Genomic DNA, 12,905 nt, shown 5'->3' with positions numbered 1-12,905 from the left:
TAACCATTGGGAATATAGACTAGCATCGCAATACATCTTAGCTTTGCGGATCTAGCCTATAACCACCTAACATACTTTACTATAAATCTCTCAAATTAACCATTGGGAATATAGACTAGTACAGCAATACATCTTAGCATTGCGGGTCTAGCCTATAACCACCTAACATACTTTACTATAAATCTCTCATATTAACCATTGGGAATATAGACTAGACCGCAATACATCTTAGCTTTGCGGGTCTAGCCTATAACCGCTCGGCTATCGTGGCGCCTTTGATTTTGATATATTTTGTTTATAAAAACGCTTTTTCGGCACATATGACATAATCATAATTTTTTCCTAATTACGATAAAGTAACAAAAAAAAAATTGGATATCGTTGATCCATCGACCGGTTTTAAACTTATATCCACCATCAGAGGTAGATTAATTAGTTATGCAGAGATTTCGACTTCACCTAAGTTCTCTTCTCACACCTACTGACATGCTGATATCAACGATAAAGAAATAATTAATTTATAAATGAGGGGGGAAAAAAAGAATTAGAAATGCAGATTGCAAGCGGGTCTAAATAATTAATTCTTTTAAATTGTAAATAAAATAGAGTTCACATTTCTAATGCTGGCAGTGTCGCACGGGACGACGTATGTATTAAAGATAGGGAATGATTTAAAAAGCCGAGCCGGCGTGAAGAGTTGCAAGCGTAGTAGAGGCGAGCTAGAGAGGGGGAAGAAATGGTGTCCCCCACTATTGGTGGGTAGAATGGTGGGGATGTCTGCCGGCGGCCAGCAGACAAGCCCGAGACAGGAGAGTCAGTCAGTGTTGTGAGCAAGTGCGGTCAACTTTGTGTATAGTCCAGGCAGTGGTTATCGATAGGCCAGTAGCGCCCGTCGGCGGCTCACATGTCGCCACCATCTACGACCTGACATGGAAACTCTTATGGGACAGGTGTTCAATCCGCACCTGAAGAAAGTGCTCAAAACTTATCAACTGAGCGCACCAAAAAGTTTACAAGGACCGAGTACAGTTTTACAGACGGAAGTGCAAACTAAGAAAGAGCCATCATGTGAACCGTCACCGGAACCGTTTACCACACCGCCACCGTTGCCAATTCAACAGTTGCCGATATTAACGGCACCGGATCGTTCACCGTCGCAACGCTGTGAAACCTTATTGCAAGGTGAACGGATCACTTGTTTTCTGGTCGGCGGTGAAAAACGTTTATGTTTACCACAAATCTTGAACAGTATACTAAGAGACTTTTCATTGGCGCAGATAAATCAAGTGTGCGATTCATTGCAGATTTTCTGTTCACGTTGTAATCCAGAACAATTGGACGAGCTAAAGGAGACCGGTATTTTACCAAAATCGGCTCCTTCATGCGGACTGATCACCAAGACTGATGCGGAAAGATTGTGCAGCACACTGTTACATAGGGCCGTGGCCGCGCCTAGAGAACTATCCAAAAATACTCTCGGATTTACCGTCTATCATGAGTGTTTCGGCAAGTGTAGAGGCCTATGTTTGCCAGAATTGTATACAGATTGCGAGGCACGGTGTATAGAATGTTTAGAGTGTCACGGCCTGCTATCGCCAAGACAGTTTGTCTGTCATTCGCATCGTTCGCCAGAGAATCGTACCTGTCATTGGGGTTTCGATTCGGATAACTGGAGAGCTTATTTATTATTGTGCCGCGATCAGCCGGATTTGGAGACCAGGGAGAAACTGTTAGACCTGTTTAAACAGCAACATTTGAAAAATGCCAGCCTAAAACAGGTAGAATTTTTTTTTAATTTAGCCCCTCTACTCTTTTATTACATTTTTTTTTTTTATGATTACGATGATTATGACCTTGAAACACTCGCTAGACGTGTGCACAGCCAAGCCAGACGGTTTTGTGTGTGAGCGTTGCCTTATAAACGTTCACGCCTACAAGTGGCCCGCTCGCTTATTTCTCCTCTCCACTAAACGTCTCAGAATATAGACTGACAGAGTCCGTGACTGGGCCGCATGAGACCATTTCTGCACTAACATAAATTCTATTCCACATTTAGTGTTCTCTAGTTTCAATAAATTCTACTTTTACTGGGGGGCCCGCTCTTATCAATTTATCATTTCACCTCTTTAAACACCTTTTTTTCCCGTATAAATTACCAAATAAATTCTCTATCATTAGTTCTTGTCCAATTAAATTTGAGCTTCCAAATAATACTTTATAAAAACCATTATTTGATTGGCGAATAATAGCATTAAAAAAAAAAAAAAAAACTCCTCAGATAATCTCTTACTGCCGTTCGTAAACTTCCGTCTTATAAATTCCTGCGAACTTGCATTGCCAAATTATTTGTTAATTAGTTTCGAAAACAAAATATTGGAGCACATTTTTTTTTTTGGTGAAGGGCCACCACGTAGTTCTCGCTTTATTAAATTCTAACAACTTTCCCCCCCCCAAAAAAAGACGCACATTACGGTAAAAAATTTAAAACAAAAATTTCATTGAATTCGGTAAAATTAAAAAGAATTAGTTAAGACCATATATACTAAAAAAAAATCGGTCTTTAGAGAAGTTTTGAAACCTGTTAAAGTGGCACTTCATGATTAAATTAGACTATATTGATTAAAATGTTGTTCCTTTATACTGCTTAATGTCTTACTTTAAGTTACATCGAACATTTCCGGTTTTTAGTATGAATTACTTCCTTTCTTCTTTTTTTTCTGTTAGTAATAGTATTTTTTTTTTTACGATACCCTAAAAAAATACTTTAAAGAATATATTTATGGGGTTCACTGAATACAAATACACATAAACGATAAATATCCTCATGTTCGAACATTTCCGATAAAATATGAAAAATGTAAATTATCACGAGAAATAACGTTTTGTACTGAGAATGAGAAAATAATTATTAAAAAAAAATAAAAAAGGTGAAGGGGTCGGTGCGTATTTTCATGATTATATATCCGGTAAAACTAAAATCTAGACATTTTTTGGCATGATGGGCTATATTCCGATTATTAGGTGTAAGTGAAATTAATGTCCGGGGTTTCTTAGTTTTGACTCGCATAATGGCGTAATAACAATAAAAAATTTAAATAGTTTACATATGTCTGTCTGTTCGGACCAGTCGAACTCAACAACGGAAAAACCTCGTCACTTGAGGAAGTCATGTGAGGCGATTTATTTATTGGGACTAAAAAATTTGCGTTATATTCGGATGAGGAGAACCAACGGGAATCCTGTGCAAGTCTCCAGTCTACTATCTTTCATATCCACCTCCCGGCTTCTCTTCCCTAAGAATCCCTGACACAACCACTTTCCTCTCATTTCAGTTCATCCCTCTCCTTCCATGTACTCCCCTACAGTCTATTCTGTTCACAATAATGCCCCCACTCTTGTCTCTCTTAACTCTGTGGTTGTTATTTTGCCAGGCGCCACACTACCATTGTATACCTCTCCTAAGTGTCCTAGTCAACAATAATTTTCCCTAGATCTTATTTCTCTCTCGTGTCTATATGGCTACCAACGAACAGACACAAGATTATTAACCAAATTAAGATGTTCTGGAGTTTTTTTTTTATTTTATTTTGAACCAAACGTAATAACAACTAAATGTTAACTAAATAAATAACAACAAATAAATGTACCAAAAACTAGCACAATAAATTTAAAGAATAGTTGTAACCTAGAAAACTATAAAATACTGAAAAATATATTCATAATGTGGCACTTCCGGTAAGCCAAAATTGACCAAAACCTGAGGCGTCCTCTGGTGGTACACCTAAATGGAAATATCAAATCACAACTTTTGGTGCTTTTGTTTTTTATTAACGGTGGATACATGTACACACATATAAACAATTTTCTTATCCAGGAAAAGCATGAAACGGAAAACTCAAAAACCCAAAAAGTGGAAGTCATCCCAAATATTCTCTTTTAGTAAGATGGAATTTCATGAAAACGAATTCTTCCAGAGAAAATGTAAAATTTGAAAAATCAGCTCGTAATTTTCTTTTTTAAAATAAAATAATAATTAAAAAAAAATAATAAATGCGTAATTTTTCCGCTGCCATTAGAGGGGAGCATTTTGCTTTACTGGTAGACTGTATGCCAGTATATTTACGCAATGTATTTTGTATATTTCGACTCGCTACAAGGTTTGCCAAAAATTACTTATAGTGAACTGACTTTTTGATAGTGGGAGTAGATGGGCTTTGAATCACAACAATTAAAGCAACCCGACTAAATCCCGAAGGTTTCTTTTAGGTTATGCGTAATTTGTTGGCATGGATTTAATTTTTCATTTTATTTAAAATTTCAACGGAAAAACATGTTCCTAGAACTATCAGGGAGTGAGCGGACTAGGGAGATAGATATTGCTCCAAAATATATATTGAACAGAAGTTCTAATTCGAGTATATAATTAATTTTTTGTTTTGACTCGGGATTCTCTTTTTAATTGAGACTGCGATGTGAGTCTCCAAGATTTGCGTACATCAAGATTTTGAATCGTCTCCTGGAAGTATGGTGAAGATTTCTTGTAAATTGTTATTTAAAAAAAAAATAATAATAAAGCACGTCATTACATGAGTAATGTAATGCCAATTTTTCTGGCAGGCTTTACGTCCAATTGTCAAATTAGGTGTCGTGGACGGAGGTGAATATCATACATACTTTACTATAAATCTCTCATATTAACCATTGGGAATGTAGACTAGTACCACAATACATCTTAGCTTTGCGGGTCTAGCCTATAACCGCCTCACATACTTTACTATAAATTTCTCATATTAACCATTGGAATATAGACTAGTACCGCAATACATCTTAGCATTGCGGGTCTAGCTCAATAACCTCCTAACATACTTTACTATAAATTTCTCTTATTAACCATTGGGAATATAGACTAGTACCGCAATACATCTTAGCATTGCGGGTCTAGCCTACAACCTCCTAACATACTTTACTATAAATTTCTCATATTAACCATTAGGAATATAGACTAGTACCGCAATACATCTTAGCATTGCGGGTCTAGCCTATAACCTCCTAACATACTTTATTATAAATTTCTCTTATTAACCATTGGGAATATAGACTAGTACCGCAATACATCTTAGCTTTGCGGGTCTAGCCTATAACCTCCTAACATACTTTACTATAAATTTCTCTTATTAACCATTGGGTATATAGACTAGTACCGCAATACATCTTAGCTTTGCGGGTCTAGCCTATAACCGTTTGGCTACCGTGGCGCCTGTCACTGAGATCGTTGGCGACCGGAATCTACTTCGGTACACCGGACAATGAGAAAATCTAAGGGAGCACCTGGATTCCTCGAACCCAGGCTCAACGCATGAAAAACCTGTAACGCTTTAACCACTGAACTAATTTCTGATTTCATTACGTAATACACATTATTTTGATTAATACAAATATATAATTTGAGTGTCTCATGATCCAGAACAAAGACAATAATTGTTAGCAAATTTTCTCTTACCCGCGCACTCAATCTTTACCCGCCTTAATATCACTTTTTTTGAAGCATTTTCCCGGTATAAGTTGTTTTTATATTATTGGCTCCCTAGCAATCACAACTTAACAGCACCACTCTAAGAGTGCCACATTAGAGTGGGCATACAGTATCGCCATCTTGGTATTATATTCTCAAACAATAATAAAAGCATTACGCTAGAAATTCAAATAGAAGGAAATCGATGTAAATATGTAAATACATATTCCTCATTCCATTTATCCCCTCTCTTAAAATCGTGCGTTCTTACTGGCTGGCTTCACGAATGGAATGTTTTTCCCTTAATTGTATATTTCTTCTTAATTGCTTTTTTTACGGATTAAAGGCTTAATATTAAATAGGCTTAATGACGGTTTTAGGGAAATTTTGTGTTAATTTTAATGATTATTGTTAAACACTGATACGACTTTCAATTACTATAAATCTAGAGGTTTTTTTTTTTCCTTTAGCACTGCCATCCTCTAGACAATGTTCTGTCATATACAGGGAAAAAAAGGATAGAATAACCTGCAGCTAGAGGAGTCAGTTAGAGAAGGGCATGTTTAATTTTTTTGTATCTATAGGGAATGGTTGGATCATAGGCGGCTACGCTAGGATATTTCGTTGTAGAATGGATTAGAATGACAATCTAGAGTTGTGGGGGAGTTTCTGCAAGCGGTTTTTGGATAAAGATCGATTCTAGTCGACGTCTAGCATAATCTGTTGTAAGTCTGAAAACATTTTTGTCTGTATTGTCTGCAGTTTCTTGATAATACTACTAAAGAACAGGCTCCAGGCAGAGCAGCAGGCGTAGAGTACCTTCGGCCTGATGATCACTTTGCCCTTATACAGCCATCTTCCAGGTTTGAGAGAGTCAAGGAACCAGTAATCTTATTGTCAGATCTTCATTTTGCTCTGAAGAAGCTCCTAGTTTCGAACCCATGATCTCCACTGAGCTAATCCCTTCCTATAATAGTTTTGATGTTCTACATTTTGGCAATTTCTGAATATAAAAAAATAGTTAATTCTTTTTTCTTTTACGATTGTGGAAAATAGGATTTTCACTAGCCTAGTCCTGGATTTCCTCTGACGAGCGTAACCAGAAAATACTTCCCTAATTTAATTCTTTTATATTCTTTGGTAAATGTTTACTGGAGTGTGGTCAACAATGACTGATCTGTTATTCGGAAAATCTATATTAGATCTATTTCCAACGTATATTACGTAGATGATTTTAGATTTCGCCATAATTGTTTATGTACAACATGCTATAATAAACAGAGAGGTTACAAAGACTCATTACCTTGCTTGGCCTTCAGGGGTTCCTAATTCTTTCTTGGTTAGGATTCTTGATTGTTTTCTTCTTGAAAAAGATTGTTTGGATATTATTTTTTGTCTTTAAAAGTGGCTGCCGTAAGAACTATTATTAATAAGCTGTGTAACTTACGTGAAGCCAAATTGACTGCCCAGTTATGTGATATCTCTTTAATTTGGCATAGATCCTAATAAAATAGGGGTGGAATCATTCCTTATATAGCCTAAAAATGGCCCACAAAAGAATTTGATTTTCCAGCAATGCTTGCTGTTGCTTTGTAGCCTCAGTTTCCTGTGTTTACATAAAATACCACCAGAGTTCACGCCGATCGTATTCTCTTTCACATGTGATTACACGTAACCAAAACAAGATCATTGTTGTTTTAAAAAGAGATCACAGCAATCAGTCATAATCAGTGAGGAAGTTGTTGTTTTTACTGTAATGATTGCCCAAGATTACTGATGTTACTAATGCGGTCGTTTTTTTCTTTTAGCAACGGGCTAATTTTACAGCACCGTTACTAAGATAAAAGAGCAACATTTTCTCACCAATTTTACTATAAAGTCATCAATTTTTTGTTGTTTATTTTTACTATTTTTAGAGCTAGGTGCCCCTAACTAGATGCCAACATATCAGCTGTAAGATTCTTGTACGATTAGAGCTTTACCAAGTTGCGGTATCAGGTGTTAGTGTTTCAGTGTAGTAGTTTATATCTTATCTTGTTGTATCTTTACTGAAAAACAAGAAATAAATAGCCTACTAACATGAAATATTGCAGATTATAAGTGTACAAGTTTTTTAAATTCGTAATGAGGCTAGATGAATTTATAGCTACTGAGCTAGAGTTGGCTAAGTCCAAATAGTTGCACCCATAACTATTTCTGCAAACCTTAAGATAGTCGAATATACAGGATGTTCATTTTAAGAAGGCTCAAATGCATTTCATGCTTAAACTGTTGATCTGAGCCAAAAAATGGTAGAGGAAAAATTTGTTGCCCGTCACCTCTAGTTTCAGAATATGCGACTTGATTTTAGATTCCTGCCCGCATACGCGGCTGATGCGAGTCCAAAAGTGAGGGTTCGCAGATGACCCCCATTTTCATATACACAGTTTTAAAGAGTATAAAAAGTAATGAAAGAAACCGGAAACCACAATTCGATATCTTCAAAATTAAAGGTGCTAGGCCATTTCAAAATATTGGATATTTATTAACCAATATTTCAATTTTTTAACTTGTTATCAAAGAGAAAGAAGAGCACGCGATAGGTCATTTTTATGTATTTTATCATCCCCTTTCTACTGAAAATATTGCCAAGGGCAGAGTCAAGCTAGTACTTTTTTCTTAATATCGGGAAATAAGAAGTTTTCCGAGTGATTTTCTATAGGCAATAATCCCAATGTTAAGAGCATTAGATGTTCACAAGCATAGAAAAAAATATTCCCATCCGGAGATATCTGGTTCCAATCCACTGCCCTTAGATTTTCTCTTCCTAGGTGCTTCATCCCAGATGGTGGTAGATCTGTAAAAAGCTCCGGATGCTGTGTCTCAAATTAAAATAAATAATAAAAATTCAAATCTTTCAGTTTCCCGTGGTCGAAAACTGTTCTTGTGGAAATTAAAGTGGTTAAAATTTTAGTTAAATAAAGGCAATTAGTTTTCCTTGCGGGATATTGTGCCCTAATATCCATCGCCCACCGTAGTTACCTCGTTATTGATCTTCCCTTCATCTCAGCTCTCAAGATGAGGCTATTTTTTTTAATCCAAGATATTTAATTCACGCTTCCCCATTCAATAATCAATAGTACTGATATTCATATTATCACACTTGAAGAAAAAAAAAAAAAAGATGTCAGTTTTATCAAAATTATGTAACCTGCAAATAAATAAATAAATATACAATGATATGCTAAATAAATAGAGAAACATTTTTCTCTTTTTTGAATTAATAGCAAAATTATTGTTGATAAGAATTAAATACGAGTTATTTTATGTTAAGATAAGAAACAATCTGAGGAAAGATATAAAAAAGAACAACCTGGTGTTCTTTGTCAGAAATACCAAAAAAAAGATGGCGCCATATAAACAAAAATGAACTTCAAAAGTAAAAAAAAAAACAGGAAGGATTCTTAATTTAAAATAACAATAACTTTATATTCGTTCGAGGGTATATTTTTAATTAATTAATCTTTTTTTTTTTAAATTATTTGACAAATATTTAGATTATTTGAAGTTAACAAAAAAAGGAGAAGAAAACTTACAACTTTTTTATCGATTTATAATTGCGTCTTTTTTGTTCTTAAATGAATTTAAAAAAATTCTATTCAAGTTTTTTTAAACTCTTTGCATTAAAATTGTGGATTTTTTTAATGACATTTTATTATAAAAGATTTGTTTTTATAGTTTTTATAAATTGAATTGTTTATCGATAATGTAGAATCAATTATTGTATTACTTCCGCTTACTGAGTAAAGGAATTTTTTTATCGCTTCAATTTGTCGATTTTTTTTAAAAGCTTCTACTGAAAATATTCAACTATTTTCTTTAAAGTTGCAATTAAGTCATTGCAATTATGTATATCTGCACCATTTGATTTAAAATACTTTTTAAAGGGAGAGGGGTGGATGGGAGTATTTAATTTAATTACTGATATTGTAAGGCGCCACGGTGGCCGAGCGGTTTTAGAGGCTACACCCGCAAAGCTAAGATGTATTGCGGTAATAGTCTATATTCCCGATGGTTAATATGAGAAATTTATAGTAAAGTATGTTTGGCGGTTACAGAATACACCCGCAATGCTAAGATGTATTGCGGTACTAGTCTATATTCCCAATGGTTAATATGAGAAATTTATAGTAAAGTACGTTAGGCGGTTATAGGCTAGACCCGCAAAGCTAAGATGTATTGCGGCACTAGTCTATATTCCCAATGGTTTATATGAGAACTTTACAGTAAAATATGTTAGGCGGTTATAGGCTAGACCCGCAAAGCTAAGATGTATTGCGGTACTAGTCTATATTCCCAATGGTTAATATGGGAACTTTATAGTAAAATATGTTAGGCGGTTATAGGCTAGACCCGCAAAGCTAAGATGTATTGCGGTACTAGTCTATATTCCCAATGGTTAATATTAGTTTATAGTAAAGTATGTTAGGCTGTTTAAGGCTAGACCCGCAAAGCTAAGGTGTATTGCGGTACTAGTCTATATTCCCATGGAATATGTTTGCTAGTCACCTCAGTCCTCGACCCCAAATTTGTTTGTTAGACGTAAAGTCCACCAGAAATAATAGACGTTACTCTACTTTTAAATTTACTGTAATTATCGATCGTCTTAGTATTGCTTTGTTTCACTCTTTTCTCTCTGTCTTCCTTCTATGTTTAAAGTTTTGGTCCTTCAACGGTGATCTTTTCAGTATAAATATGAACCCGTTTGATATTCGGCCACCATATTTTAATCCCAAAAATAATAGAAAGAGCTTAACATTTTTTAAAGCCTTCACTTAAAGTTTGGATGAATTACCGTTGGCGATTAACTGTCCCAAAATGGAATATTTTGTGACGACATTACATCCTAGTTAATTTCTATTTCCTTTTAACAAAATATGTTAAAGAAAATTCTATAACTATTGACGTACTTTATCAGAGTACCATCATTACAAAAAAAAATTCTTTGACTGTTCAGCCATTTCTGTGGCACGAACTTTAAACTTTTCACCTTACTCCTGATCCCTATATACCATTAATATTGGAAGACAACCTTAAAAACTAATTTAATTAATCTATAAAAATAATTCTAGTCTGAATGATCATTTTTTTTTTTTTAAATTGCAATTAAATAAAGTGCAGGATGAGAAAGTGAAGTATTTTAATATTTTGTTTTTTAATTAGTACATATTAATTTCCATTTATAACCTGCCCAGTTTTTCATTTGTTTATTTTAATGACAGTTACGCTGACCTTTGTAGTTAAATATTGTTATTGTAATTAGTCATGTTTGTTTAATTTTTATTATACTTTTATTTATATTAAGCAATTATTTTTAAAATTTATTATTATTTGTTTTGTTTTTAAATGAGTAGGTAATTAATAACTTTTTTCAACTCTTTTAGAAGTAATTAATTTATTAACAGTTTTTCAAGATTCTTTTCTTTTTTATCCTTTTTGACCTTTAACTTTCTTTTAAGTTTGTTATTTTTATTTTTTTATTTATTTTTTTTTACGAGTATTTTTTTTACTTAAATTAAAAGTAACATTTTAAAAGGTACTTCAACTTTTAAGTGGTAAATTGTTTTCTAAAATAACAAGTCTTGTTTAAATTATTTGTAGCAAATTATTATTTTTATTTCTTTTGTATGTATAAAAAAAAAGGTCAGCCATTTTGAAATTTGTAATAAATATGAAAAGTATAAAATACAAAAAAAAAGTCTTCAATTATTATTAATAAAAAAATTGTGATTCGTAATATCATGTGAATAGAGCGTGAGATTGATGTGCACACTTGAGACTCGGATGGCAATATTGACACGTGCTCTCTAATAACAATAATAATAATAATAAAAAAAAGAATACTGTACAAGAACACGTGACATCACAGTACCATAAGAAACCTGTGCGTACCATAAGACCACCTTTTTCGTAACAGGCTAGAGAAATCATTGTTAAAATTGGAACAAATCGGTGTTTCTTAATAGGCAGTTCAAACTTGAACCTGAGATCTCCGCGTATGATTCTACCGGAAAACCACTTAGGCTACTCAACTTTTCCTGTATTTCCTATTATTAACACAGTAAATAAAGTCCCAAGATCGAAAAATTGGGAAACCGTACACTCCAAAACCAACAAAGCTTCGCAGTCTCTTGTGACCACACCAAAAAAATGTTCTTCCAGTAACAATTAATCCACTTTATCATTAAATACACCACGATCTTACCTTACTACGTCGAATAAAAACGTATTTATTTATTTTTTTGCCTTTTTTATCAATAATACAAAAAAAAATTAACCGCAGATCAAGGACAAATACCTGTTGCTGATATTTATTTATTGTTTCATATTTGATTTAACAATAAATTTGTTTAGTTTTTTGTTTGTTTGCTATTTTCGAATTCCGTTTCGTCTAAATTTCTATTTGAAGATTTGTAATTGTGCCTGTAACTGAAGGTTGTTCCATTTTTTTGGTAGAATTAGTTGAACATTTATACTATAATTAAACAATTAAACCCGCAAAGCTAAGATGTATTGCGTTATTAGTCTATATTCCCAATGGTTAATATGAGAAATTTATAGTAAAGTATGTAGGCGGTTATAGGCTAGACCCGCAAAGCTAAGATGTATTGCGGTACTAGTCTATATTCCTAATGGTTAATATGAGAAATTTATAGTGAAAGTATATTTATACTATAATTAAACAATATAGGCTAGACCCGCAAAGCATTGAATTTTGATCTTTCAATTAAATCGAGTTGAATAGGTTTTTGTTTTTTATTAGATAGTTATTTCTCTTGAGTTGATTTGCTGACTTATCGCTAACTATTCTGGAATATGTTAAAAATGTAGTTACGTACGCAGTGCTTGAATATTGCTGATTTCAAACAACAAGTTTCATTAACTCGTTTTTACGACTTGTAATTTCTGCAACATTTTTGTTGTGAGGCACATTTGCACATGGCAAATAAGCAATATGTGCATATTGCCGTACTCATTTCAGGAAAAACAAGAATTACATTAGTTAGAGATTAGTTCAATTGGTAACTGTCAAGAGTAAGCCCAAAAGTCTTTCGTGTTTATAAATCCAGGCTTGCTGCTTTTAGTACATGATACTCGGGATTCCCTAGATGTACGTTAAAGAGCCTCTTGTAAGCGTCAATGTTCTTAGAATGATCTTAGAAAGTCGGTGGAGGATATGACTTCAATTTTTCTAAATGTTTAACTGAAAAAAACAAACAAAATTAATTAATAATGAAATGTGTGAGCAGCTGTTTCGCATGAAAAAGAATAATAACCTCTACCATAGAAGGTAACAGTACTGCTATACATACGTACAAAGTGTTGTTCACTGCACACATCGTGAACAGCTGAT

The 12,905-nt window shown here is 33.9% G+C and overlaps 1 protein-coding gene across 2 annotated transcripts in view; it reads left to right on the top strand.

The window, feature by feature from the left end:
- Window positions 1-797: 797 nt before the first annotated feature.
- The window catches only part of Snoo (Sno oncogene), a 285,848-nt gene continuing 273,740 nt past the window's right edge, over window positions 798-12,905 (top strand). Inside the window, exon 1 of one of the 2 annotated variants that reach the window (XM_074129838.1) lies at window positions 798-1,778. In XM_074129838.1, coding sequence (XP_073985939.1) covers window positions 930-1,778 — 849 coding nt within the window. In that variant the 5' untranslated portion in view covers window positions 798-929. The remainder of the gene's footprint in view (window positions 1,779-12,905) is intronic. The other variant, XM_074129837.1, reaches the window with a different exon arrangement.

The sequence above is a fragment of the Rhodnius prolixus genome, unplaced genomic scaffold (genome assembly GCF_049639745.1).
Source record: "Rhodnius prolixus isolate KJV_2025 unplaced genomic scaffold, Rpr scaffold_15, whole genome shotgun sequence".
NCBI classification, from domain to species: domain Eukaryota; kingdom Metazoa; phylum Arthropoda; class Insecta; order Hemiptera; family Reduviidae; genus Rhodnius; species Rhodnius prolixus.
This window is presented reverse-complemented; position numbering and strand designations above follow the sequence as displayed.